The following is a 25822-nucleotide window of genomic DNA, read 5'->3' as shown; positions in this document are numbered from 1 at the left end:
GTTTGTAGCTGTAGCTGTAGCGACGCTACATTTTGAAAATTGTAGCTGTAGCGGTAGCGAAGCTACAAAATCCCTGTAGTTGTAGCGAAAATTTCGCTACAGCTACATTTTTCTAAGCATTTCGAGGTAAATTTTGAATGTGGCAACAGCATAAGAAAAATCGACAATAATGCTTACTTTAGCAGGAGGTTTACAAAGACAGTCCATTACATGGAAATTCGGATAATCTAGATTATAAATATCTTGATATTGTAGATTACCTAGGTATAGATATCTGCGTAATATATTTCATTAGTATCTAAATAATTCAAATATGCAGATAACTAACTAACATGTATTAATATATTCCGGCTAACAGATACGTTTCTTTGAGTTGCATCGCTATTTTGGGGAGAAAAATTTCTCGTTTGTTGCACCGCTGGAAAACAAAATGTCTTGTTTGCGTCCACCCCGGATCAATCCTGTGGATATCAAAATGTCATTAATTACTGTGTAAAACACAGCTTGCAGTGCAAAGATGAGTGATCCATTTTCCACTACAATGACTTTAAGCAATAGTGCCAGCAATCAATGGCTCAGTACGTTAACAGCATTGATAATTGTCAGTGTATAAGGGTCTCACCAGCAAGAAATTATTGTTACAAGAATGATAGACATACACTTTCTGGAGTTACAGTTATTTTCATCATATTATTTGTTCACAGATTTTAAAATTTCAATACGTTTAGAACACTTGGGTTTGCACGTCAGTTTCCTCATTATATGATATTTTAAAAACTACGCACAAGTTATTGACTTTCCTGCAGAAACGACAATTTTCTTTAGTTAATGTGCAGTTGCCAAATTTATGTATTTCGTTAATCATGACAATGAGAATAAAAGTTTATTTAGTTATTCTCTTATCTATAGTCGCTTTCTGCCACTTTCGGCTAATTGTGAGCATGAGGAAGAATGATGAATGGTGAATAGTGTGGGGAATGGAGGAGGAGGAGGAGGATCCCATCCTCCCAACTTGGCGTCTTTCCTAGTTTTTGTTTTGAGTCCATTTTATGCATAGATAAGCTGATCGGGTCTGGATCCGAATGTGCCTCCGCCGGGTATCGAAACTGAGGTCCTGTGATTACAAAATATCCCCAGTTACTTTTCATTCAAAACTACCTTCATATCAGTATATTAAAAGATTAAATATTTATTCTCAAGAAAAATATGTTGATATGTGAACATAAATATGCAATCTTAACAAATTTTATTTGTGTATAGTTGTAATCATTAATTTGGGTAACACCCTAATTGCAATATTCATATATCAAATTTGAATTGATATGCCACTTGCATAGGTACGTTATTCTCTAACACTATAGTAAAAATAAGTAACTGAACTGCTATCAAAATTATTGAATGACGGGAATCATGATAAAAAATAACAGAATCTACTTATTTTTCAGTAAGTACAACTATCATACTAGAGGCTTCTTTTGAATATCCATGTGGTTGTTTCAAGTTTTTGAAGAAGTAGCGCAAAAGTAGTGAAGTAGCGAGTAGCGCACATGAGTAGTGTAGCGAACTACTTTTTGGTAAAAGTAGCTGTAGCTGTAGCGAAGCTACATTTTGGAATAGTAGCTGTAGTTGTAGCGAAGCTACATTTTGGAAGAGTAGCTGTAGTTGTAGCGAAGCTACTATTAAAATGTAGCGTTCTGATCACTGGAAATAACATATCATTCTTACATTTAAAATAAATCAAGAACGATCTTGCATGAACACTCTTCATTTTAAGCTCAAGAGCTCCTTTCCTTAACATTTGATAAATTTTGTCTGCTTAATACCTTCTTTCCATCCAATGATGTTAATTCTACATAGTTATTTTTAACATTGTTAACAACATGGACCAAGATATAGATCGAATAGTTTATGGATCTGTTTATTTAAGGCACTACTTTGTTGATGGTTTTTAATTAAGACAAAATCACCAGGTATAATAGTAACTTGATTTCCATTTATTTCATTAGATTTTGACTTATACCTTTGCCGCATTCTAGCTTTAGCCATTAAACATTTATTTCTTCCACATAACGTTCCGCAATCTTCAGGCCAATTAATTTTATCCAAAATAGCATCCCTGTTTCGTTATGTATAAATAATTAACTTGGTGTCATGGACGTCCCCAGGATTTTTTTCCAGGGAGGGGCAAGGAAGGTATTTTTTTCCAGGGGGGCAAACTAGGCACATTTTCTCCAACAAAAGTGTTGTTCCCTAAAAAAATATTGCTTAAATTTGGATTTATGATGTTCATGCAATAATTAACACACATTATTGTGGCTAAAATGAAATTATATGTGTGAAATACATAATTTTTGGTTGACTTTCATTTTCCATGGGGGGGCCCATGGCCCCCCCTTCCGGACGCCCATGCTTGGTGTGTATCCTATTATATATATATATATATATATATATATATATATATATATATATATGTATGTTTGGTTTGAGTTAGCTTGATTACAAGCCAATGATGCTACCACTGCGCCATGGGGGAGGCCCTTATTATATATATATATATCCTGTTATATATGTTTAACATATCACGAAGTTACAAAAAATCCATGGAGAAAATTTTGTTCATTCTATCTTGAAATACGGAAACAGCTGATCAAATACCAAAAGGTAAATATCGAAATAAATATTGCCTTCCCCAATAGGAAAATGCTGTATACTTATATGAATCCTGGGTTAAAGGTATTTGAAAATATCCACATGATAAATCAATCGAAAAATAACACTGTTCGGCAAAATTAAACTTTTTGTCACTCCCATGAACCAAATAGGTGATTCTTATAGATTTCGAGCTCCTGAGTTCGAATCGGCAACCCGTTTTTCTCCAGGATGTACCAGTTATGAGGGAGGGGGTGGGGTCAGGTTTCAATGACCACGCAAAGGTATTATTCTTCCCCCATATAAATTTGCACACTATCATCAGAAATTCAATATAAAACAAGCAGAAACAACTACATAAAGAGTAAAAGTTCAACACTTACATGTCAATTGGTGTTCCTGCTCCTCTTGTAATTTGTACAGGGTGTCTCGCATGTCGCATTCCAACAGAAGTCTGCCCACATATTCACACTCCATTTCCCACTGTAACGCCTCTCCATGGTATATATATGGTAGCTATTTGTTGATGAAACCTTTCACCTTGTTCATCGGAGACCTTCCCCAAGCTGTACTGTTGAGGGAAGAAGTCCAAGTGACAATGCAGGAAATGTAACTTGAGGGACATATTACATCCCATGGTACGAAATGAAGTAATTAACCTGCCCGCAATGTCTTTGTAATTAGATGACTTATAATTCCCGAGAAAATTACTGCACACGTCTCGAATGGCCTCCCAAGCCTCACGTTCCACATCACTCAGCTTAGAAGGAAATGTAGGATCCTTCAAAACGTCTCTGATTTGAGGCCCTGTAAATTCACCTTCTTTCACCTTGGCCTCGCTAAGTCTTGGGAACAGTTTTCTTAGATGAGTAAATGCTTCACCATCCCGCTTCAGGGCCTTGACAAATACCTTCATTAGACCTAATTTTATATGGAGAGGTGATAAGAATACTTTCTCCGGATCCACAAGAGCTTCATTAGCCACGTTCATATCTCCTGGGACCAGTTGGTTCCTTGGTGGCCATTTTGTGATGGTGTACTACTCTTTGGCTCCACTGTCCCAATGACACAATAAACAACAGTGTTTGGTGTAACCTCCTTGTAAACCGGTGAGGATGGCAATAACCTTAAGGTCAGCACATACACACCACTTAAACTGTTCGTAATTTAACTTCTGTAGTAGGTTCCGCATGTTCTCGTATGTTTCTTTCATATGCACAGCATGAGCAACAGGGATGGCAGGATATTGATTGCCACTGTGTAGTAACACTGCCTTCAGGCTAGTTCGCGACGAATCTACGAACAGTCTATATTCTTCAGTGATGTAGTCAAATTTCAGTTGTTCCATAAGCGACGGAATGCCACTGCAATATAACAAATCACCATTCTTTGTAAAATTAGGAACTAGGCTCACCTCTCTTTTTCTGTACATCGATATATTCACATCTCGGTCAAGTAGATTCCATTGTTGAAGTCGCGATGCAAGCAACAGGGCCTTGGTCTTCGGAAGGTTTAAGTCTCTGATCAGATCATTCAGTTCTTCCTGACTTATCACATGTGGTTCCTTAGTGTCAGACACTGGGGCGTAATTGGGATCTGAATGCGTACTCGAAGATTGTTCAACATCCTGACAAGTCGCAGGTTCTTCGTCGGATTAAACAATGCTCAGTGTGTATGAGTCTGGTGGTACGGGTACAGGCAGAACAACATGATCCCGGGGCTCGCGCCAAACCATATGTACGGCGAACGGCATCAATTTATGTGTACCTTTCAACCATCCTTTAGAGTACGCGCACACGAGTTAGCAGTTTTAGAGTTTGTTTGGGAGCCCAATCGCGATCCTCGTCGCCGACTTTACACCCAAAGTACAGGTGGTACGCTGTCTTTAGGAACGGTGACAATGGCCTACTTTGTCCCTTGAAGACCACTTCCCCATATATGTAGCAGAATGAATCTACCGAGTTTTTGCAAGTTCGTAGCATGTTGTTTTAACACAAATGTCAATATTTCACGCAGAAATATTTTTCCTTAACGGTACACACAGATACAGAACGCGACTCTCTTACACCACGATCACCTCGGAAGTAAAATATCTGCTTCACGGGACAACGAGGTGGATGTCTTGGTGCCTTTTTCCAGCCACATCCGGTTTGTCGTCTAGACAAGGGGGTGCCAACGAATGACCACAAGTTGATTACGAATCCTTTTACCTTGAAGGAAGCCGAGGTGACAGTGTAGGAAGAGTGTAACAAAAATAAAACGTTGAACTCCAATGTACACAAATAAGCCTGTCACACATAGTTAAAAACTGTAAGATACCATTCATTTTAGAGACAGTCACATATGGCTCATGGAACATCGTGAAAATATTTCTTCCAGCAGTAATGTTAAAATGCAATATTATTCACATTTTTGTTTTGACATTTATCTGGAATTCTCAAAAAAATGTGTGTTGTGGCCGAATTCACTGTTTTTTAGGGTGGGTGGGGTGTATTTGGTACTTTTTCCTATTTCGGGGAGGGTGTTGTAGGGGCAGGGGAAAGAATGTTCCTAGGATATAGTAACAATTCTTGAATTGAGGTAAAAATACACAATTATGCATTCCAAGCATAAAGAAAAATAACATTTCATTAAAAAATACAATTTTTCGGTACATTTTTATGGAAAATTCCCCCTAAAAAAAACCTTACGTGCTGGAACTTTTTCAATGCGATATTCGTAATCAGCGACCCGAAATCTATATAAGGTACACCCCTCCATCTTCGTGGGAGGATTTTCATGCCGATCAGTGTAATTTGCTCCCAAGAGGTGTTGTAGCATTTCATTTATGGGTTCAACACTTACTTGAGGTGTGATTTCATGTAGATTTAATTTACGAAAGTCTATTACTGGCCTCCATAAACCTCCTTGTTTTAGAACTGTGTGTAACGGGTTCAAGTATGGAGATGAATTTTGATAAATAATCCCCCATTTTTCTAACTCTTCCTCCAAACCTTGTTTTTTAGACATAGGAATATGATATGGGACACTAGTAACAGGTACCTGTGTGTCTATCTGGATTCTATATGGTTCAACATTAGCATGTCATGGCTTATCTGAAAACTGAATGTGGTATTTGCTTAAAAGTTCGAATATTTGGTCCTTCTGTGAAGCATCCAAAATTTCATTATCAAATACACTTTTCTTAACTGATTCCTTTGAGGGAATGTATTCCTTTTCATCATTTAACATAATATAGTTAAATTCACGATTATTTACATAAAAAAAAATATCTGAAATAAAAATAAAACAGACTGCTCCTTTTCACAGTTAAGTTGCTATATTACAACAATGTAACATTGACAACATTCATTAAATAACGATTATTTTTGTTTAAAAAATTGCTAACCATTGTTATAACTGTATCTTTAGTCAAAATGAAAATAAATGTCTGATGAAGGGAGCGTGTGTTCTCCTGAAACGTCACAACTAAAAACTGTTTTCTTATACTTGTAATAACAGTAAACTACAGGAAAATATTTACATCACTGCTATTATTATTATTTAACGTAATTTCCTTGGTAAAATCGGCACACAGTTCTCTTCCATTAGGGGTTACAAGTTTTAAATTTTGTTTTCTAAGGTCCAGAATTGCCTTATATTTTCTCAAGAATGGAATTCCCAAAATTAGATCTGCATTCAGCTCCTTGAGAACAAACATTTCTACAGGAAAATATTTATCAGCAATTTTAAGAGCAATTGCCTTCGATCCTACAATCTTACATCTCTTTGATCCAGTAAAACCACAAAGTCTTATGTCATCCACTTTGTCAAGTTTTATGTTCCCAATTAATATGGATAGTTTACATTAAATATCAAAATTTAACACATTTGCCTGACTTCCTGTATCTATTGTACAAATAATAGGTATTTGATCAATATGTCCATGTATAACTGGAACTTCTATTAATGGAATAGCTGTATCGTCTCCAGTGAAAAACCACTCAAGCAAAAAATTAACTTGTAAAACATTTGTAAAATTAGATCCTGTAAAATTAGTGTCCGAACTATTATCATCACCAGAATTCTTCTGCACTTCTTGCCCCTGTGATAAGAAGCAGAGAGAAAGAGGAACATCTGTCTGCCATTTCGATTTAAAGGAAAAGTATCCACATTATTTTGAGAGTTTAATGATTCTTGTACTCTGGTTACAGGTATAGGTCCTTGAATAGCTGGTGTCAATCATGTATTACTTGACATACTAATTTAAGGTGTAGTCTGGACTTGTGATGTTTCATAACCTTGCCAAGTCGATGAAACTCTTGCAGCTTGAGTAGGATGTTGTGTATTAAAATTAAGGCCCACGTTGACCAGGTTGTACATAATTAGACTGATATCCAATACAATACTGGTTTCTGGGAAATTTCTGTATCTTACGTTGGTTCCATTATTAAACCTATTTCCAAAGTTATTAGAATATATTGGAGTATTTCCATTTTGTTTAAATCTCCTAAACGATATGTTTCCATTTTCATTATTGTTAGGATTAAATTGACGATTACCATTATAATATGTTCGTCAAAAATGTTGCTGTTCATGATTAGATTCAGATGTTTGAGTAGACGAAGTAGTCATAGATTTGTCCCTTTTAAGATTCGCCTGTCGAACATTCAATTTCATTTTGGTTTGTTTGCTCCTTTTATAAGATTTTGAAACTGTCACTGTCAAATTCCTCTTCTGGAAGACAATTTGTCACATTCGGCTAGTTTTCACAACGTCTAATTTTCTCAACATACTTGTAAGTTGATCTACAGATGTTATTTCATGGCATGTTATATTATTAGCCATGTAATCTGGTAACTGACTAATAATAAGTTGGATAACATCAGTGTCTTGAGGATAATCTACAAGATTACAGTAACTTGAATATGTTTTCAGAGCAAAAGTTTCTAGATTTCCAGGTTGTGATGCATCATACTTGCTATTTCTCAACACTGCTAATTGTGACTGAATAACCTCTGTTGACGCGAATTGGTTCATAAACTTTTGAAGAAAATCATCGTATGAAGAAAATTGCTGTTTACATGTTCTAAATCAATATCCTGCACAATTTGTAAAGCACCGTTGCATGCTTTGCAATCTCAAATGTTTAGGAATACCAATCAAATCCAAAGAGGGTGTCAATTGTTCTATATATTCTCTAGCAGATTGAACTTCTGTTTTGCTGGAAAACTTAGGAAGATCTAATTCATGAATTTTCAAACATCTAGTTCTACCACTATCAGATGCAAAATGTATAGGTGTATTAGCTTGATTTCCAACATGACAACTTGCATTTGGATTGAAAATGTAATTTCCCTCAGAATTTCCTTGAGGACAAGTGCTATATGCACTTGTGCTATTATATTACACATGTGTTACATGTGTTATGTTGATCTACATGTCCAGAATGTTGTTCTACTTCTTTCCTAAAATCGTGTACATAACTACAATGATCCTGGTTACGTTCACGGCAAAGCGGAACATTGATCGAATCAGCAAGCTCATCACTTGTACACGTCTTTGCCTTGTAATCAAGGGGTCCCGGGTTCGATACCCGGTGGAGGCACAAGTGGTTCGGATCCCACTTTAAACTGTAGGTCCAGTCCCGATTAGCCTTACTGTGCATAAAGTGAACTTAAAACAGCAACTTAAACTCAAACTCATCACTTGTACACCAAGTGCAAGATAAAGGATTACTCTGAACATTACAAGTATCAAATGATGTTCATTGAACATTGTCACATACTGAGTTTGTCGACTTAACTTAGGTTGGAAGTACATCTGCCTACATAAAGCTTTGAGTGTGAACAATTATTATCTTTACGTTTACAAGTAACATGTTTACAAGAACATGAACTTTTTATCAATCGTTTGACATGTGTTGTTTCCGACGAAGCTTCAGGATCGGTATCTGATGAACTCAATCCGGAATCCATTCTTCGGTTAGGTTGGAGAGTTGCATTTACACTATTTCGTTGCATTTCACCATCACTTCTGACATTATTCGTATTTGAATGTCGTTGCAAATTTTGTATCTTAGTTTCTATGATCGACAACCTATTCTTAATGTTGATAAGCTATGAGGAATTATCATTTTAATTTGTTTCAAAAGTGTCTAAACGTTGCTCTTGTTTTTTTTATGTTTTCTTCTAATATAATTAACCTGCCATCAACAGTCTTCAATTCTTCTTTCAATTTGTTTTCCATCTGTTCATTAGACCTAACACATGCAACGCAACAGAATCAATTTTTGTTGTCACTTCAGAAACAATATTGTCTAACCTACTACTGACATTCTTTATTAACAGTAGAAAACTGTGTGTCCAGCTCCAGATGGACAGCTTCTAGTTTTGTATTCACATCAGAATTCAATTGTTCCATTTTGTTCTTAGTTGTTCATTTGATTGTTTTAACTCCCCACTTATACGTTCATTGGATTCTTGAAGTTTTTGATTGAGCTGTTAATTTGATTCCTTCATCTCTTGACTGCATTCCTGAAGTTTCCTGTTTAGCTGTTCACTAGAATCCTTAAGGCTCCTATTTAGCTGATCGTTACATTCCTTAAACTTCTGATCTAATTTATCCTCGATAGAAAGCTTAATTGGTATCCCAAATAAGATGGCAATTTGAAAGGATAATATTCTGGATTACATTTAGAACAATGTAGAATAATACGCCAGTGTGCAGTGGCAGCGATTAGGGGGGGGAGCAGTCCCCCCCCCCAATTTTTGCTACCTTTGCCCTCGGACTATGCTAAACCATATCTACAAAGGGAAATATACTGTCTTTGCCCCCTCCCCCGGTTTTGGAAGCCAGCGTGTTACAGTTAACCTTAAGCAATTAACACGATACCAAGAAAGACAACTTACACACTGTATAGATTTTAGATCACTATTAGGATCATTACAACAGACAATATTCACAGATGTACCAGTCTGCTCACTTACTTCCCCATCTTGCATTTGAGATGTTGAATTATTGTTGTAATGAACTGCTTCCTTCTTACGATTATGTCGTCTTACATCCTTCCCTGTTTTATTAGCCATAATATACACAAGTTTCAAAATTGTACAAGGGCAATGAAATTTAAAAGTTGAAAACTAAATACATTTGTTCCTTAATTTCCGAAGATACACTTCTTTAATCGAGTCCTTTTCACGGTCGCCAATTATTTGAGATGTAGCCTTTGCCTAATCCCAAATTACCTTTTAGTTAAGTTCACAGATTGCACAAATAAAAATATACACATATCATAACTTCATATATATATATATATATATATATATATATATATATATATATATATATATATATATATATATATATATATATATATATATTAGGGATGGGACCGATTAATCGGTACCGGTCGATATAGGCATATCGGTGTATCAGTTTATCGTTAAAATAACTGATTATTTTACCGATCCGATATATCGATAAATATATGATAATTTAGTGCAAAATTCTGCCATTTTGTTGTAATCTTATGGTTAATCTCCGTGCCCTACTTTCTAAAAAAGTAAATGTCTAAATATGCAACTCCTTTTGCACTGGTCACCTTGAAGCACACATATATTTAGGAGGTCAATGAACCTTTCAGGTTCTTCAAGGACCATTTCTAATTTTATATCGGATCGGTTATCGGTATCGGTAAATTTTATATCGGCCCATCCCTAATATATATATATTATCATATTTGTACAATCACAACCATAGCATTCACAGCCATTCTTAGAGGTTCAATTTTCTTCAACAACATTTTTAAACAAATGAAATATGTATCAGTGTTGCAAGCACCTTATTTTTTTTCAATAAGTCCATAATAATTGTGAATGTCAATATTGGACAGTCACATATAGTATGTGCACGAGGGTTCACGTGCAGCCAGTTAGAATTCTTGGCTTTGGTGGGGTCTTGATTGATTGATTTAGTTCATTTTACTTTGCGTTTTGTGCCTCTTGGCTAATTTGCGAAGATGGGGATGAGTGATGAAGTTGATGAATGGACATTCACAAACAACCAAGCCCGAGCAGGATTTGAACCCGGGACCCTTGGCGTCGCAGCACGATGTGCTAACAGGGTCTGGCTTGGTGGGGTCATGACAACTGGTGAGCTCCAGTCAAGAATGCCAGACACCAGCAGTAATAATAATGGGTCACAATGTACTGACCGTACATAACCCACTGAAATGGGTTTGGCAGAACTTGGCCCTCATAGTACTAAGTCATAGTATTTTTAGTTTTAAATACATATCCTAAAAATATCCTGAAGTCATTTTTTTTTATCCTTCAGATGGCTGAGCCACGATGGGTGATATCAATGGGAAGCTGTGCAAATGGAGGTGGTTATTATCATTACTCATATTCCGTTTTGAGAGGTGTTGATAGAATAATACCAGTAGACATATATATTCCTGGTAAGTTGCATATGAATTAGCTTATTTTAGAATATTCTCAAGTAGTTTTATGTGCATAGCTTGGACATGATTTATAATAGCCAACCAAATCTATAGTCAAATCTACTGATAGTTAAATTCCTAAAAAAATGACTGTACCATTTGAACACACACAATTTTTTGTATAATCTAAGGTATACCAAATATGATCATATCAGATTTGTATAATCTAAGGTATACCAAATTTGATCCTATCAGAAACTAATGCCTTTGAGCAAACATGATTTATGATAACAAACAAATATTGATAATTCCCGGGTTCGAATCCTGGTCGGGCTTGGTTGTTTGTGAATGTCCATTCATCACTTTCATCCTTTCATCACTCATCCTCATCTTCGCAAATTAGCCACGAGGCACAAAACGCGAAGTAAAATAAACTAAATCAATCAATCAATCAATCAAAATATTGATATTATAGCATCCTTCTTGATACTCACCTGATGAAGACTGCTTCAAACAGTTGAAATATTATGTTACTAACAAATATCTGCCAGAAAAAAAAAGAAATTGATTGGTTTTCTTTATTTTACTTCACTTTCCTGCCACTTTTGGATAATCACGAAAATAAAAGATAGTAGCTAATGAAGACTGGACCCTTTACACAGGGCCACTGAGTGGCACATTTGAGGATCATCTGTGGAATGTTCCATGAGCATACAGTAAATATTGTGCATGGCATTGGGCAATGGAACACTTCCAGAGAAACTTGCAGATAGTCTGTGCAGACACTCAGTTGAGCCCATGAAAATGGACAAATTAAATTGCAGATTCACTCTATCCACCAACTGAGCCATAAAGTAACTTCAAAAGTAACTACTGATAACATTACTTCTACTTCAAATAGTAACTCTGTTACAGTTACAGCTACTTACTTTTACAAGTAGCTAGTTACAATCGGAATTTCTCAAGAGATTTACTGTTATTTGTAACAGTTACTTCCAAACACTTGTTTAATTCAATATTTGAAGCTCAAAGGTGCACAATTTTTTTAAAGTTGCTGATCAAGAGTAATTTATTACAATTATTACAAGTTATCATAATACTAATACTTTTATTGTAATAATAACAACACTGAACAATAAATAATTCCCTGATATTTCTTTAATGAAAATGTTGGTGCTGCGTTTCCATCACTTGAATGATAGATTGCTTTGGTTTATTTTACTGCCACTTTTGGCTAATCGCAACAATGAGGATGAGTGATAATATGATGAAATTGATGAAGGGACACTCACAAAGAACACCCATACCCAGGCCGGGATTCGAACCTGGGACCCCTGGCATCATAGCATGCTGTGCATGAAGGCCAGCTCTTGTTATAGAGTTGCACACACATCCTTAGCAACCATGGTTTTATTCATGCATTGAGGTCACTACCTAACACAGACTGTATTTGGCTCAGTGATCATATGATATCGGATATCCAAAAATGCAGATGACAGGGGTGTTCTCAGATTTATTTACTAGAGAATGTACTAACCAAATAAGTTTTCCGGATGAAGTATCAGAGGTTCTGATGTCCCGGTCACTGTTTGAAATTTGGATATTACGTGTGTAAGGTGTAATATAGTGCTTTTCATAATGGTGATACTTCTCTGGAAAGAAGTGAGGAAGCCATGTTTTGTGGAATGTAGACACTGAGTTGTGCCGTCTACAGTGTTGCCACACAGTTAGTGTTATTTGAAGTATGTTTGCCAAACCTAACCTAACATTACATGAAATTTTTGGTTATATCTCAAGTTACAGATGTGACCAGGAAATTCTAATGTCAGATTCGTGTTCTGGAGGCCTCATGTATAAAGTGTACAAAATTTCAAACAAATCGGGAAACACTCCCGTCATCTTCAATTAAGTCAAGAAGTCTTATACGTCATGGACCATGTGCAATTTTTATATCGCCTTATTTAATAATTATTAGTACAGTGTCTTAATTTGGTTATTGTGAAACTCAAATCAAGGGTGCAGACTTTCCAAAATTTCTGTGGGTGCATATCAATGGCGGTTAGATCTGTAATTATCAAGTATTGTATACTTGAAACAACTTACATGCACAATGATTGCAAGAGGCAATGATATTATCAACACGTTACTAAAAGAAAATACCACATCATACAAATTAAAATGAAAAACCTTCATAAATGCAAATAATTTTAATTGTATTGCAGAAAGAACTATGCAAGGATTTTGTTGTGAACAGAAACTACAAAATGACTAACTTCATGTACCAAATAAAAATAATAATAATAATAATAATGACATGTTAACTTTTAATATAAAACACATTCCTTCTTACGTCATTTGCACTTATGAATTTGTTTGCAATTTTGGTAATGTCAATATTTTTAGTCATTTCTTTATGAACTTGAAAAATTGCCAAATCATTCAATCTTTTTTGGGTCATTGTTGACCGCAAAAACGTTTTCAATCGTCTAAGTGTTGAAAATGACCGATTAGAAGTACAAGAAGTAACAGGTATAGTTAAAATCACCCGTACAAACTTCACAAATTCTGTGAGCATTTCACGCATACGACCACTGTTTTCTCTACTAAAATATTTGTAATGTCTGACAAGTTGGCCACTTTTTCTTTGTTCGTTCTGCACACATCTAGAAACATGTCCCTGTGCAATGTTAGCTTGTCTTTATCAGAGTCTGTCCCATAGAACTGCAGAATTCGATCAGCACCAATTTGACCGATAGCAAAAGCTCTAAGTTGTGAAATAAGTTCCAAAATCTTTGTTTGAAATCTACGATTTAGCGAATCCACAGCCACATCAATTATTTTAAAAAAAAATTGTCTGTACATTTCCTCCGGCGTATGATACGTATGAGGATCACTACCTTCGTCGTAGCGTTCTAGCATCCTGCTTTTTCTAGGCAAAACTGGTTCATCAATGTTCAATTCCTTCCCTTTCCTCATGGTTTCATTCCACAACTCAAAAATATATCCCTTTGTGAAGCTAAACTTGCAGACAAACTTTCCACCAAAGTTTTGATTTCTCGGTATGACAATGATTTCTTCTGAAAAGAAGAATGAAGTTGTTCAATCCTGCCGAAAACTGAAATTAACATTTTCAGGAAAATAAGAAATCTGAATTGATGTAGGTTTGAAAAATATCCACTAGCCTTCCCACCGACTTCACTTTTTTCTTCTGACAGATCTTCCAAAAATTTCAAGAGAACGTCATAATTACTTTCCAACGATTGTAGTGATTTTACCCTCACACACCACCTTGTGGGACCGAATGGTGGCAAAGTCAGTCTGGGAATGTTTTTTACAACACCATCTTCGTGGCCTTCTTGTAGCGATTGAAACACTGCTAGTCTCTTTGGCGAATGTCTTACAAATTTATTAATTCACGAAGAATCACCATTCGGTTTATTCTTTATTAGTGCTCAATATCTGCAAGTAGTTATTTTAAAACAATTGTTGACGAATGGAGTGGGCGTATTGTAGTGTGTCACTTGTAAGGAAACATCAAAGCAAGCCGAGAAGACGGGATTCTATTCACAATACAATACACTTCCATTGTTATTGTGCGGACTGCCTTTGACTTGGCCAGAGACAGGCAAGGAAGGGGGGAATGTGTTACTTGGTTGTCTTTGCACAAACACATTCCAAACAATTATGTTTTAGAGGTTAGAAATTTTAACTTCCATCTCAATGTTTAATTGCTTATTATTTTTTGATAATGGCAAGTGAGAAATATTTATTTTATTTTGTTTTTACCAAACTAAAAATCTTGTGGGTGCGGCGCACCCACAAGATTATTTATGTGGGTGCTCGAGCCCCGGAGCACCCATTTAGTCGGCGCGCATGACTCAAATGCAGCCCGTGTAACAGGTGGAAACATGCTGCTTGGCAGCAAAATTGGATGTGCATAATTGGAAAATGAAGCAACAGGCCTATTTTTATAGTCAATAACAAACCAAGTTCAGTTAATTAGTATTCCAGCATAGTAACCAAAGAAAAAAATAATCTTCAGATTTAAAATTTAAGTATAAATGTGAAAATCTGGTCAGAATTTTGCTTCATCATACTCTACCACTTCACCAATAGACTAAATAGTTCCACGAGTTCAACAAGACTTCTGTGTGAGAGGTCATACAATATATTATACTTATATTAATATAATAATAAATTGACAATAAGTTTGTTGATATTAGTTTATACTAATTATTATTATTATCAGGGGTAGAAAAATATAGGATGCCCAGTCAACATGGTACGTGAAAATTTTCACCTTGCGACTGAATTTTTAAATTCGTTTCTAAAAAGAATTAATATTTCAAGTTCGCTTACTGAAATTCCCATTATATTTTATTTAAATAAGTACAGAAAGTGCATTTTAATGTTTGTGTGTTTTCTGTATCACATGGATCATGAAACCAGTATAATAAACATGTCATTAAATTTTACACTGTTGCTAGCCAAATTTTTAAATCTTCAGCTATATGGTAGAGGGGGCCATATTTTAGAATGTATTTCATGGTTATTCATGCTGTGCAAGAATCAATAATTGATTCTTATTGATTATTAAAGTAATTATTACTTTTCATCCAATCTTGTATTAATAAATTTCATGTTTAAAAATCACATTTCATAGTTTATCTTAGTTGGATTCGTGGCTTCCTTAGCCTGTATATGCAAAAAAGGCTGGCACCTGAGTAATTTTTAGTTTTTTCAACCCCTGATTATTATTTCTCCTTCCGAGTTTTATGTCAATAGTCTGACAACCCCTCTACAAAATTTTCTGATGATGATCATGATGAGGCTAGTAGAAATAATTTTGGGTATTTGTGAACAAAATGCAGTGTTAATTCACGTACATTTTTTAGCCCATTTGGTCCCAAGATTTTTTGGTCTTAAATATGAGGGTTTTTTTTTAAAGTTATTTTGTGATATAATTATCAGAGCTAGGAATTTTAGGTGCAAAAATTTGCCAATAAAGGTGCAAAAAAGGTGCCAATTTTTGTACAAAAAAGTTGCTAATTTTCAGATGTAAAATTTATTGTGAGCAGTGCATACATATATGATTCAACTTGTCTGGATAAACACAGAGTATTCACTGGTTTTAAATCGTTTAATATAAATAAGCAAAGAAAATTCTCTGATACATTAGAAAGCGACATAAAGGAAAACATGCTTCTTCTTACTTGCTTAGAATCAGTTAAAATAGATTACATTCAAAATTTCTATGTTCTTCTGAGTGAGGCTACATCTGCGGTCACTAAGCAGATACTTGTAAGTTGAAAAAGAACGTTCAACGTCAACAGACACAAGTGGTGCGTATTTTGTTTTCAACCGGTAATCCACATCCTTGTTGGTTGCGACTTTTTGAACATCAGGGTTTTTGGCTAAACTTTGTTCTAACTTCTCTTTCCTGCCCCCTTGCAGCTCTCGTTGCACATCCATCAAAACAGCCCACTGTGCTTCCTTTTCAGAACACTGCTCCTCCAGTTTTGTGATTGCACTAGTAAGGAAAGAGAAGCCATGTACAATATAGAGTTCATCTTGAAATTCCTGTTTAAGTGCAAGTTTTTTGGCTTTTTCTACAGCTGAGGAATCACTAGGCAAAGCATCTAAAAATTTCGATATTGTATGGAAATGATTGCAAATAAACACTGCAGCTTTTAACCATGTACCCCATCTAGTGAGGATGGGAGAAGGTGGTAGTGGAAGTTTCGTAATTTCTACGTACTTCTGTATTCTAGAAGGAGCCTTTTTCAGTATTTTCTTAATGCTAGAACAAATTTGTTCACATATGTATATTCATCTTTAAGAGCTTCACACACTCGATGCAAAGCATGAACAATGCAGGGCACATGTTTTAAGTTAGGATACATATTCTTCAGATTAGAAAATGCAGCTAACATGTAAGATGTTTGTCTGTAAGAACTAACCCCACACTATCATATTTTACGCCCTCTGGCCACAATACAAAACATGCATCATTGAAACTTTGCATTACCCTTGCATTATCTGTTTTGCCGAGAAAATAAGTTTTTAAAAGCATGTGTTTCACTTGATGCCCATTGAGAGGTGCTACTAAAATGTTCAAAACGTACCTGTTTTGCCTATCTGTGGTTTCATCTAGTATGAAATAGACTGGATGGTCAGCTACTACTTGCCTGATCTGCGAGATTTTAGCTTCATAAAGAGGTTGAAGGTAAAGATTTCCTTAAGGTGCTCTCATCTGGAACAGACTTTCCAGTATATTTTTGCAAATATGATTTCATGACAGGATTGTTAAGTTTCGAAAGAGATATTCCACATGCTATAAATGTGATTGTATTTCTAGAACTCGAAGATGCAAGCGCCTCACCAATTAATTACTGTCGCTTCCCACCTTTACAATCTCGTAGTTCTTTATTCTAGACGTGCTTCCCACTTTGTAGATACTGCACAACCTCAGTGCGTTGGTGTTTGTCATCAACAGCAATAGAAATATCACACACATCACACCTCAGAATAGATCCATTACTCTGAATGCCGTCACTGCTAAACTGTTTAACAATGTCCTGCAGTTTCCCAACATTTACTTTATGTTTTGGCATGGTGAACAAGCCAATCTGATGCATCAATCAGTCAATCACAGACTGCAGTTACCTTGCTCGGTGAGACGGGAGAAGGAAACGAAAACAAAACAGCTTTCCTACAACAATTCGTAAACAATACAGTATAGGACAAAGAGAGCACAACTTCTAGGAATTGTAACGCATCATTGTTGGCACTGTTTAAAGTCCGAGCGCTTACTACATTAACGTCCAAGAACTGAAGAAAACCGATTCATTGTTGTGCGATAAACAAGAATCGCATGCCAAGAAGCGGTGTCTCGAATGTGGGTGGGGTTAAACAGCTTGCAAGTTGTATTTAAAAAAAATATAAAGATGCAAAAAGGTCCAAAAGGTGCAAAAGGTTCTGAGATTGTGAAAAAGGTGCAAAAAGGTGCAACCGAAACACCATGAGTAGAGTTAAATAAGTGCTTATTTTGGAGATTAGTCACTTTTTTACCCATTTTCACACAAAAAAATTAAGGTGCAGCACCTAAAATTCCTAGCTCTAATTATAAACAAGGCCATTCAACATTCTTTCACTACCATGATGCCTTACACTTTTGAGTCATGTAGAAGTACAAACTCGAGCTAAATTTGGTGCAAAATTCTCTATTTGAATAATACTTATCTTTTCTTTTTACAAAACTTAATTGTTTTCTAACTGTTTCCAAATTGGAATGGGACTAAATGGGTTAATGTTGTTTCTACTGTCTTCAAATTTTATTATGACATATTCCAAAAGTTCAAATAATTGATTTCTATTTTATGTCGTCGCACCAATGCCAAAACCGCAAATGTGCAAAATTTGACCTTTTCACCTAAGTACATTTTCTGAATACTTTTCAATGACTGATTCCTATGCCAGAGTCGCACATGTGTATGATCACTCCAATGTGAGTTATTTTCAATTCTTAAAACACTTATGTTCTTCAAGAGAAGTTTCTACAATGCCAAAATGACGAATAGTTTGGCATTGGACTTGTAACAAAAAGAGCACATTCAGTCATCTGTATGAGCTTCAAGACAAGGTCCTACAATGCCAAAGCAACGAATGTGCCATGTACGCGAGTTTAGCATTGGACTTGTAACAAAGTAGAACAGTCAGTCATGCTATTACAAGAGAATGCTTTGTCTCGTTTTTTCCTGCAATAATGTAAGGTACCATTATTGCGGTTTCTTTTAAACAAACGAAAATAAATTTATTGTCGAATCATTAGTAAGAGTACAGAGGTTGTTTCCGATCTATGGTGACGATTTCAAACTGCTCCTACCTTAAGAGAAACCATGTCACCACCATCGAGAGTGCTCTATTTGGTGGCCCTGCATCTTGCAATTGCCCGACAGTGAAGTTTCCACTGTAGGAGACTGGCACGAAGTGTAGTCATGTCCAGCCTCAACCACTCCTCCTGACAGGCTTTCCATAGCCCTTCAATGGTACGGGGTCTTCTCTGAGACAAGGCTCGTTTCAGTAGACCGAAGGCGCAAAAGTCCATCGGTGAGGCATCCGGTGACTTCACAGGAATGTCTGTGAAAGGAATGACACGAATTCCAGTTTCTTCTGCCATTTGTTGGAGGAAGAGGTGGGTTGAGCGAGATGTGTGACTTGACGCCTTGTCTTGATGCACCCACACACGATTCTGATCCCTCCCGTAGGCTTAGGAGGTGCAAAATTATGCAGGGTGTGATCAAGATGAGATCAGGATTTAGGGTGACTTTGAGGGCTGCAGCTCTGGGCCTTCACTGGGGAAAAACTGCTTTGAAAAGTACCACATAAAGAAAAAAATGAGGTACTTCGGATGTGATGAAAAAAAATGTAGAAATACGTATAACTAACCACCTTATGTAGCTTGGAGAAAAGTTATAACTGAAACTGTGGAGGGGATTGGGGTAAGGTATTGGTGTTGTAAGGTCCGGGCCTTCACATATAAAAATCCCGGCCTGAGTATGATTTAAAAAATCTAAAAAAAAAAAAAAAAAAAAAAAAACATCTTAACGTTATGTCATCTTCAAATATCTACATGGTTTACAAAATAACAACTTTGTATTCATTCTACTAATAAATACTAATAAGAAGCAATCACAATAACCACTACAATACCGAATTGAATTAATAATGGGTGGCTACTTCTATTTAGAAATCTTCGTTCCTCGCATAAATTTAGCCTATCAGTTACGCAATCATGCGATTTTTTGTGATTAACTTACGTAGAATTAAAAGAAGGAGTTGGTAGGAAAGCTTTGTTTTGAGGGTGTCAGAGAACTAACCAATCACGATGATAATGGTTTAAACTTTAGAAGCATCAGAGGTTCAGCAGAAAAGGTCAACAGAATCTGTAGATGCAGATGAAGTAAAAAAAGAAAGTATTATCACAAAGTATTAAAAAAATTTTTTTTTCCATTTGTTTTCAAATCCACTTTTATGCTAATATAGGCTGAACCTACAGTTTAAAGTGGATTCCAATCCACCAGGGGAGGGGGCAGTAGATACCAGAACCTCTTTGAATTAAATTGAATTTTCTTTTCTTCCGTTGACCCTTGATTAAAAGAGCATTATAAGGCGACAACATTATGCCATCGGAGTAAAAAGTATACAGAAAGAACGTGTCATCTTATCACCACAGAAGATGCGTTCATTTAAGAGGGTGTATTGCCAGATGGAAGCATTTAAGACTTTCGGAAAACAACGTTATTGTACACGGAGTTAGCTGCCTTGATCCAACAATATAACACTGTGAAATTGAAACTACCACCTCAACTTTGGAAGGGGTATGAACTAATGCAACTCCACTTTTGGAAGAGTAAATTGTTGCTGATTCGACTGATTTGTTCTATGTGAATTCACTTTTCTGCTAATTTTGGCTAATGGCGAAGATGAGGTTGAATGGTGATTAGATGAAAGTGACGAAGGGTGAAAACAAATACACGCAGACACTGAAAATACAACCCCCAAAATTATTATTTTGACTGTGGTTCCAGGCACCAGAGACTAGTTCGCCTGCAAGATTAAAGTTTCCAGGGTATACTGGGTAGGATAGAGCTGGTTGACATTTGAGTGTGTTCGATAGTAGTCTGTGAAAAATTACCGGGTATGGTGATCAATTTCGATGAATTCCTTGTGTCTAAAATCACATTCTACAAAATGTAAACTATTTGTTACCAGTGGCGAAGCGTGACATTTTTATGTAGTCATCGCAAGATAGCAGATTCGTATTGGTGTCCCCAGGATTTTTGAAGGGGGAGGGGTTACATGTACTTTTTAGTAGTCATTTATGAATTCCTCATTTTGCCACATTTTCCTGTCTTGGACATTCTTTTTTTTTTTGTAAGATTATTGAGCCTAAGCAGAGATTATGACCCTCACCAACCCCTCCTTTTGTTTGTTTGTTTGTTTGTGTTTGTTTGTGTGTGTGTGTGTGTGTGTGTGTGTGTGTGTGTGTTTACATTCCCAATAACACATTAATTTTAATCCAAATACTTAGTAGCGGCGATTAGGAGGAGCGAGGGGGGAGTTTCCCCCGCTACATTTTGCAACTTGTTGCACCCGCACTGTGGCCTCTTAATGCTAAGACTGTTATACCAAAGATGTAAACTCTCCTTGCCCCCACGTTTTGGCACCCGATCGCCATTACTGCAAACATACATCACATACATTTGTCAGTTGCAATAACCTTGTAAGCCAAGAAAAGTGATCATTAACCCCCAAGTTTCAGTCAAAACTCATATGATGAAAATAATATAATCAGGAACATGTATATATATGAATGGCTTATTGCAGAAAGGGACCTGAGTCACATTTTTGAGGTATCGGAGTTAATTTTTTCATCTCCACTGTGTCTAGCAGCATACTGCAGGGGGGTGCATTGAGGGTTGCAAAATTAACTATTCATTATGTTGAATATTTGAGCCAACAACGGCACATTTCTTTCTTACACTATTAATACCATACAATTTTTCATTCTTTTTCTCAGAATTGTGCAAAAGTGACTCAGGTCCCTTTCTGCAATAAGCCATTCATATATGTAAAAATAAAAGTAAGTAAAGTGCTCCCCTGTGCTTAGCACCATGCCATTAAGGCGTATAGGGGGTGTGGGGGTAACGACCCATACTCTCTTGATCTGGTCGTGAGTGGGGGTGATGTGATCAGCATCATGCCCCTGACTGCCTTTACCCCCCAGGTTTCCCCAGGTACCCATGTTATTCGACGCTGGGTGGGTGCCGGGGCCGCTTACAACGTTAGAAAAGTTCCCGGATTTGAACCGGCCGGGGATCGAACCCGGGACCTTTAGCATGGTAGTCAGATGGGTTACCGACTGAGCCACCGCGGCTTATATGACCTTACATTTATACCTGCCCACCCTAACCTATCAATATACAACTTCTGCCCACCCGGTCGAAAATTTCTGGTGCCGCCCCTGTTGCCATTGCACGAGTATCCAGCAATGATCATGTAACCTGTGCCAAAACTTTCCTTACATTCAGTGAACCATCTTTGAAAGTCCCTCGAACCTGTCGATCGATAAAAAATTGCACGTGTATTGTGACAATCATCAAGATAAACATATGCCTCGTCCAATCTAAGAATGAACTTCCACTTTTCACCCGACAGGTGCCGCTCATAAAACTTTCAACAGTTGGTGCGACGTTACTGGATGTGTTTTGGCAAGAGCTTATGAACACGCCCCTTGCTTCGCTTTTCGAAACCCAAATCGTGGTCAATGATGGTGTGCACTCTTCAGTGATGTTTGTAGCCAGTTTGCAATACTTCTCTGTGTGGATGGATTCTCCCTGGTGACCAGCACCCTGACATCCCGAATTGTAGCTGGTGTGCGGCTAGTGGCAGGCCGGGAGTTGGCCTGTTTCTGCCCCACAGAAATCATCCCACGCCTTGTCTTACCCCTTGTACCTTAGTTACAACCCCTTTCAACACCTGTGATGTGCCATTTCTGGACACAGTGAATCCACGCTCCTTGCACAGTTTTATAATGGCACTATAACTGTAGTTTACGTCAGAAAGTGCAGTTATGTAACCCTCCCAATATGCACTGATTTTCGGCGGAATTCTTCCCGATACGCAATGACCACACCTGTCACGCACAGACAACGGTCTAACGTGTCCACACGACTTGCAGCTTCGTTCTCTTCAAGCTTGATGGTGCTGCAAAAGGTGTGCAATTTAATCACCATAGATTGGAAACAACCTCTGTAAGATGGAGCTGAGTAGAGGTGCAAGATGTGTGGCTCTAGTGCTTCGTGCTTTGAATGACGAGTATTTTGATGAATTCAAAGATTCTGTGAGTTCATACCATCCTTCAGGCGATGATTACATCCAGGAACAGATAACAACGTAAGTGACATACCTAGAAAGAGGAAAGGAAATCAGTCTCAGTGGAAAAAGAGTGTGAGAAAGCGTAGACGGCTGAAAGGAGAATCGTATACAGGACACCGTAGAAATGAACATGCTGCTCGTCCTATGTTACCTGCCCCTTGCTCTAATAAAGTGAAGCACAAATGCTCAACTTTTATCAGTGAAGCTGATAGAGAACAGTTGTATTCGGAGTTTCGAAATCTTTCCACTATTGACGATCAGCACCAGTTCACAAGGAACCACAGTGAACAGAATCCAAAAGGAAGAACCACAAGAAATATTAGAGATTCAAGAAGACAATTTTCAAATCGCTATTCCTTCACAGTTCAGGGTGTGAAAAAGCCAGTCAGTCGAGAGTTCTTCATGTCCACATTAAATGTCACAGATGCATTAATAAGAAGTTCCCTAAAGAAGTGTACCACAACAGGAATACTGGAAAAGGACAAGAGAGGAAAGCACACTCCTCATAATAAGCTCAATTTGGCTACCGAAGAATTTATAAGGAAGCACATTACATCATTTCCAGCTGTGGAGTCTCATTACTGTAGGAAGGCATTAACAAAAAAGTACTTGGATCCTTCGTTAAGCATAAGTATTATGTACAGGATGTATAAGGAAGATTGTATCAATAACACTCATAATGCTGTAAGTTTCGAAAAATACAGGGAAGTGTTCAACGAGTACAATCTTGGGTTCTTCAAACCAAAAAAAGATGCATGTAAAAAATGTGTAGCTTATAACAACATGACCGAGGAAGAAAGAAAAATGCATGATGATGATTATAAGCTTCACATGGAAAGAAAGAACTCCGCAAGGAAGGCAACGTCTCGTCTTTCAATTTTGAACTTGAAGCAGTCTTAAATACACAAAAGGGACCATCAGGTCCAATGTTTTACCTGCGCAAATTGGCAATTTATAATTTGACAATATACAATTTGGGAAATCAGAATGCACACTGTTATCTGGGATGAGACTCAAGGGAAGAGAGGAGCGACTGAAATTGCTTCTTGCATTTATAATTATGTGATGGCTCAACCTGAGGTAACTGCAGTCCGTATGATGTCAGACTGTTGTGGAGGACAACAAAAGAACTCTATTTTTGCTGGTATGTGCATATTTCTTTTAAAACGACATCCTTCTTTGCAAATCATAGATCATCGATTTTTTGAAAGTGGACACACAGAAATGGAATGTGATTCTGTACATTCGGTGATTGAGAGGAAATTGAAACATGTTCCAGTTTACACCACTGAAGGATGGGTGTAGCTGATTCGCACTGACCGAAGCAAACCTTCACCAGTGATTGTGAAAACTCTACTTCATGACGATTTTGATGACTAAGTCATTTTCTCAAAATCAAATTCTGAAAAAAATTCCATGGAGAAGCGTTTCTTGGTTGCAATATCGAAGAATGGAGACCAGAAAAATATTCTTCAAGCTAGATTTCAATTCTGATTTCCATGAAGTCATCCTGAAGCAATCAAGAGGCAGACCAAGCCACGGCCCACTACCGAAGGTCTACAATGAAGAACTTCCAATTGCTGAAGCCAAGTTACGGGACCTTCAAAAAATGTGTGAAGACTTAACAATTCCTAGGGAGTACCATCCATTTTACAAGTCACTGAAAAGCAACAAAACGGTTCGTGATAGCTTACCTTAACCTGATGAAGATTCAGATTATGAATAATAATTGTGTCCTCTCTTTTGTACTTTTTACAATACTATTTGTAACTTAATGTCATTTCTGATGTGTGTATTAATAAATGTACACCTAGAATAAATAGTAAAAACCATAAAAACTGGGACACATGTGCTCTTTGAAATTGTAACTATATTGTAACTGTATAGTTCATAAAGACAATCCTAGTGCTTTAATCCTTTAAAAATCCTTAAGGAGAGAAATAAAACACATAATTTAACACACCATAAGTGGTACGAATTTCACCAATGACAATATTTACCTAAATGTAAAACCTGATTTTTCTTGGGTCCTTGAATATTAAAACTCTTTTATTTCAAAACTAACATTTTGCACATTCGTGGCTTTTTTCATTGGAGTGACGATGTAGAAATTGATCACAAATTTAAACAAATATTATAAATTAACTTTTGTTTCTTTTTACATCAGGCTGTCCACCATCAGCTGAAGCACTTCTTTATGGTATCCTACAACTTCAAAAGAAAATCAAAAGGAATAAGTTTTGCCAGATGTGGTACCGAAAATAATATAATGTTAAAAAAATAACACTGAAACTTAAAGTACAGTGCATTTGTATTGTGTTCATTTATTTATGGCTGCATTCTTTGTTGTATATTAGGCTGACTTAAATTTGTAGCCTGAAGATTAACTTGTAATTTTACAGTAGTAGCAGTAATTACAAAGATAACTTCAGCAATCTAGATTATTGAATTTTAATGTGTTAGACTTATCTAAAGAAAATAATAAAGTCTTTGCTGCATATTAAGGGTATTTTCAATTAAAATATACAGACAGTTATGACTATTTTTATATACCAATGCAAACAACCTCAGAAGTATATACAAACATTTACTGATGCTAACAGCCATAGGCCAAACTTAAAGGAAGCAAGATGGGTGCTTGACCCCAAAATTTCCTTTTTTTTAAAAAAAAAAAAATGCGTTAGCAGGCACGAATCCAAAAAAAAATTGCTTGCTAGCAGGCACGGATCCAAAGGGTGGGTGATTGCCCCTTCCACCTACCAGGTTTTTGGCTATATTATTATGTCCAATGTTTCTCAAGACTCAAATGTT

General features: G+C 36.6%; 1 protein-coding gene across 4 annotated transcripts in view; it reads left to right on the top strand.

Annotated features, from left to right (window-relative positions):
• The window catches only part of LOC145995134 (NADH-quinone oxidoreductase subunit B-like), a 43694-nt gene extending 18183 nt beyond the window's left edge, over positions 1-25511 (top strand). For 3 of the 4 annotated variants that reach the window (XM_083131672.1, XM_083131673.1, XM_083131674.1), the window contains exons 5-6: positions 10966-11089; positions 25179-25511. In XM_083131672.1, coding sequence (XP_082987798.1) covers positions 10966-11089; positions 25179-25276 — 222 coding nt within the window. In that variant the 3' untranslated portion in view covers positions 25277-25511. Of the gene's footprint in view, positions 1-10965; positions 11090-12731; positions 12849-25178 lie in introns of those variants that run through there. The other variant, XM_083131675.1, reaches the window with a different exon arrangement.
• Positions 25512-25822: the final 311 nt, after the last annotated feature.

This window comes from Lepisma saccharinum, chromosome 11 (genome assembly GCF_977018435.1).
Source record: "Lepisma saccharinum chromosome 11, izLepSacc3.1, whole genome shotgun sequence".
NCBI lineage: Eukaryota > Metazoa > Arthropoda > Insecta > Zygentoma > Lepismatidae > Lepisma > Lepisma saccharinum.
This window is presented reverse-complemented; position numbering and strand designations above follow the sequence as displayed.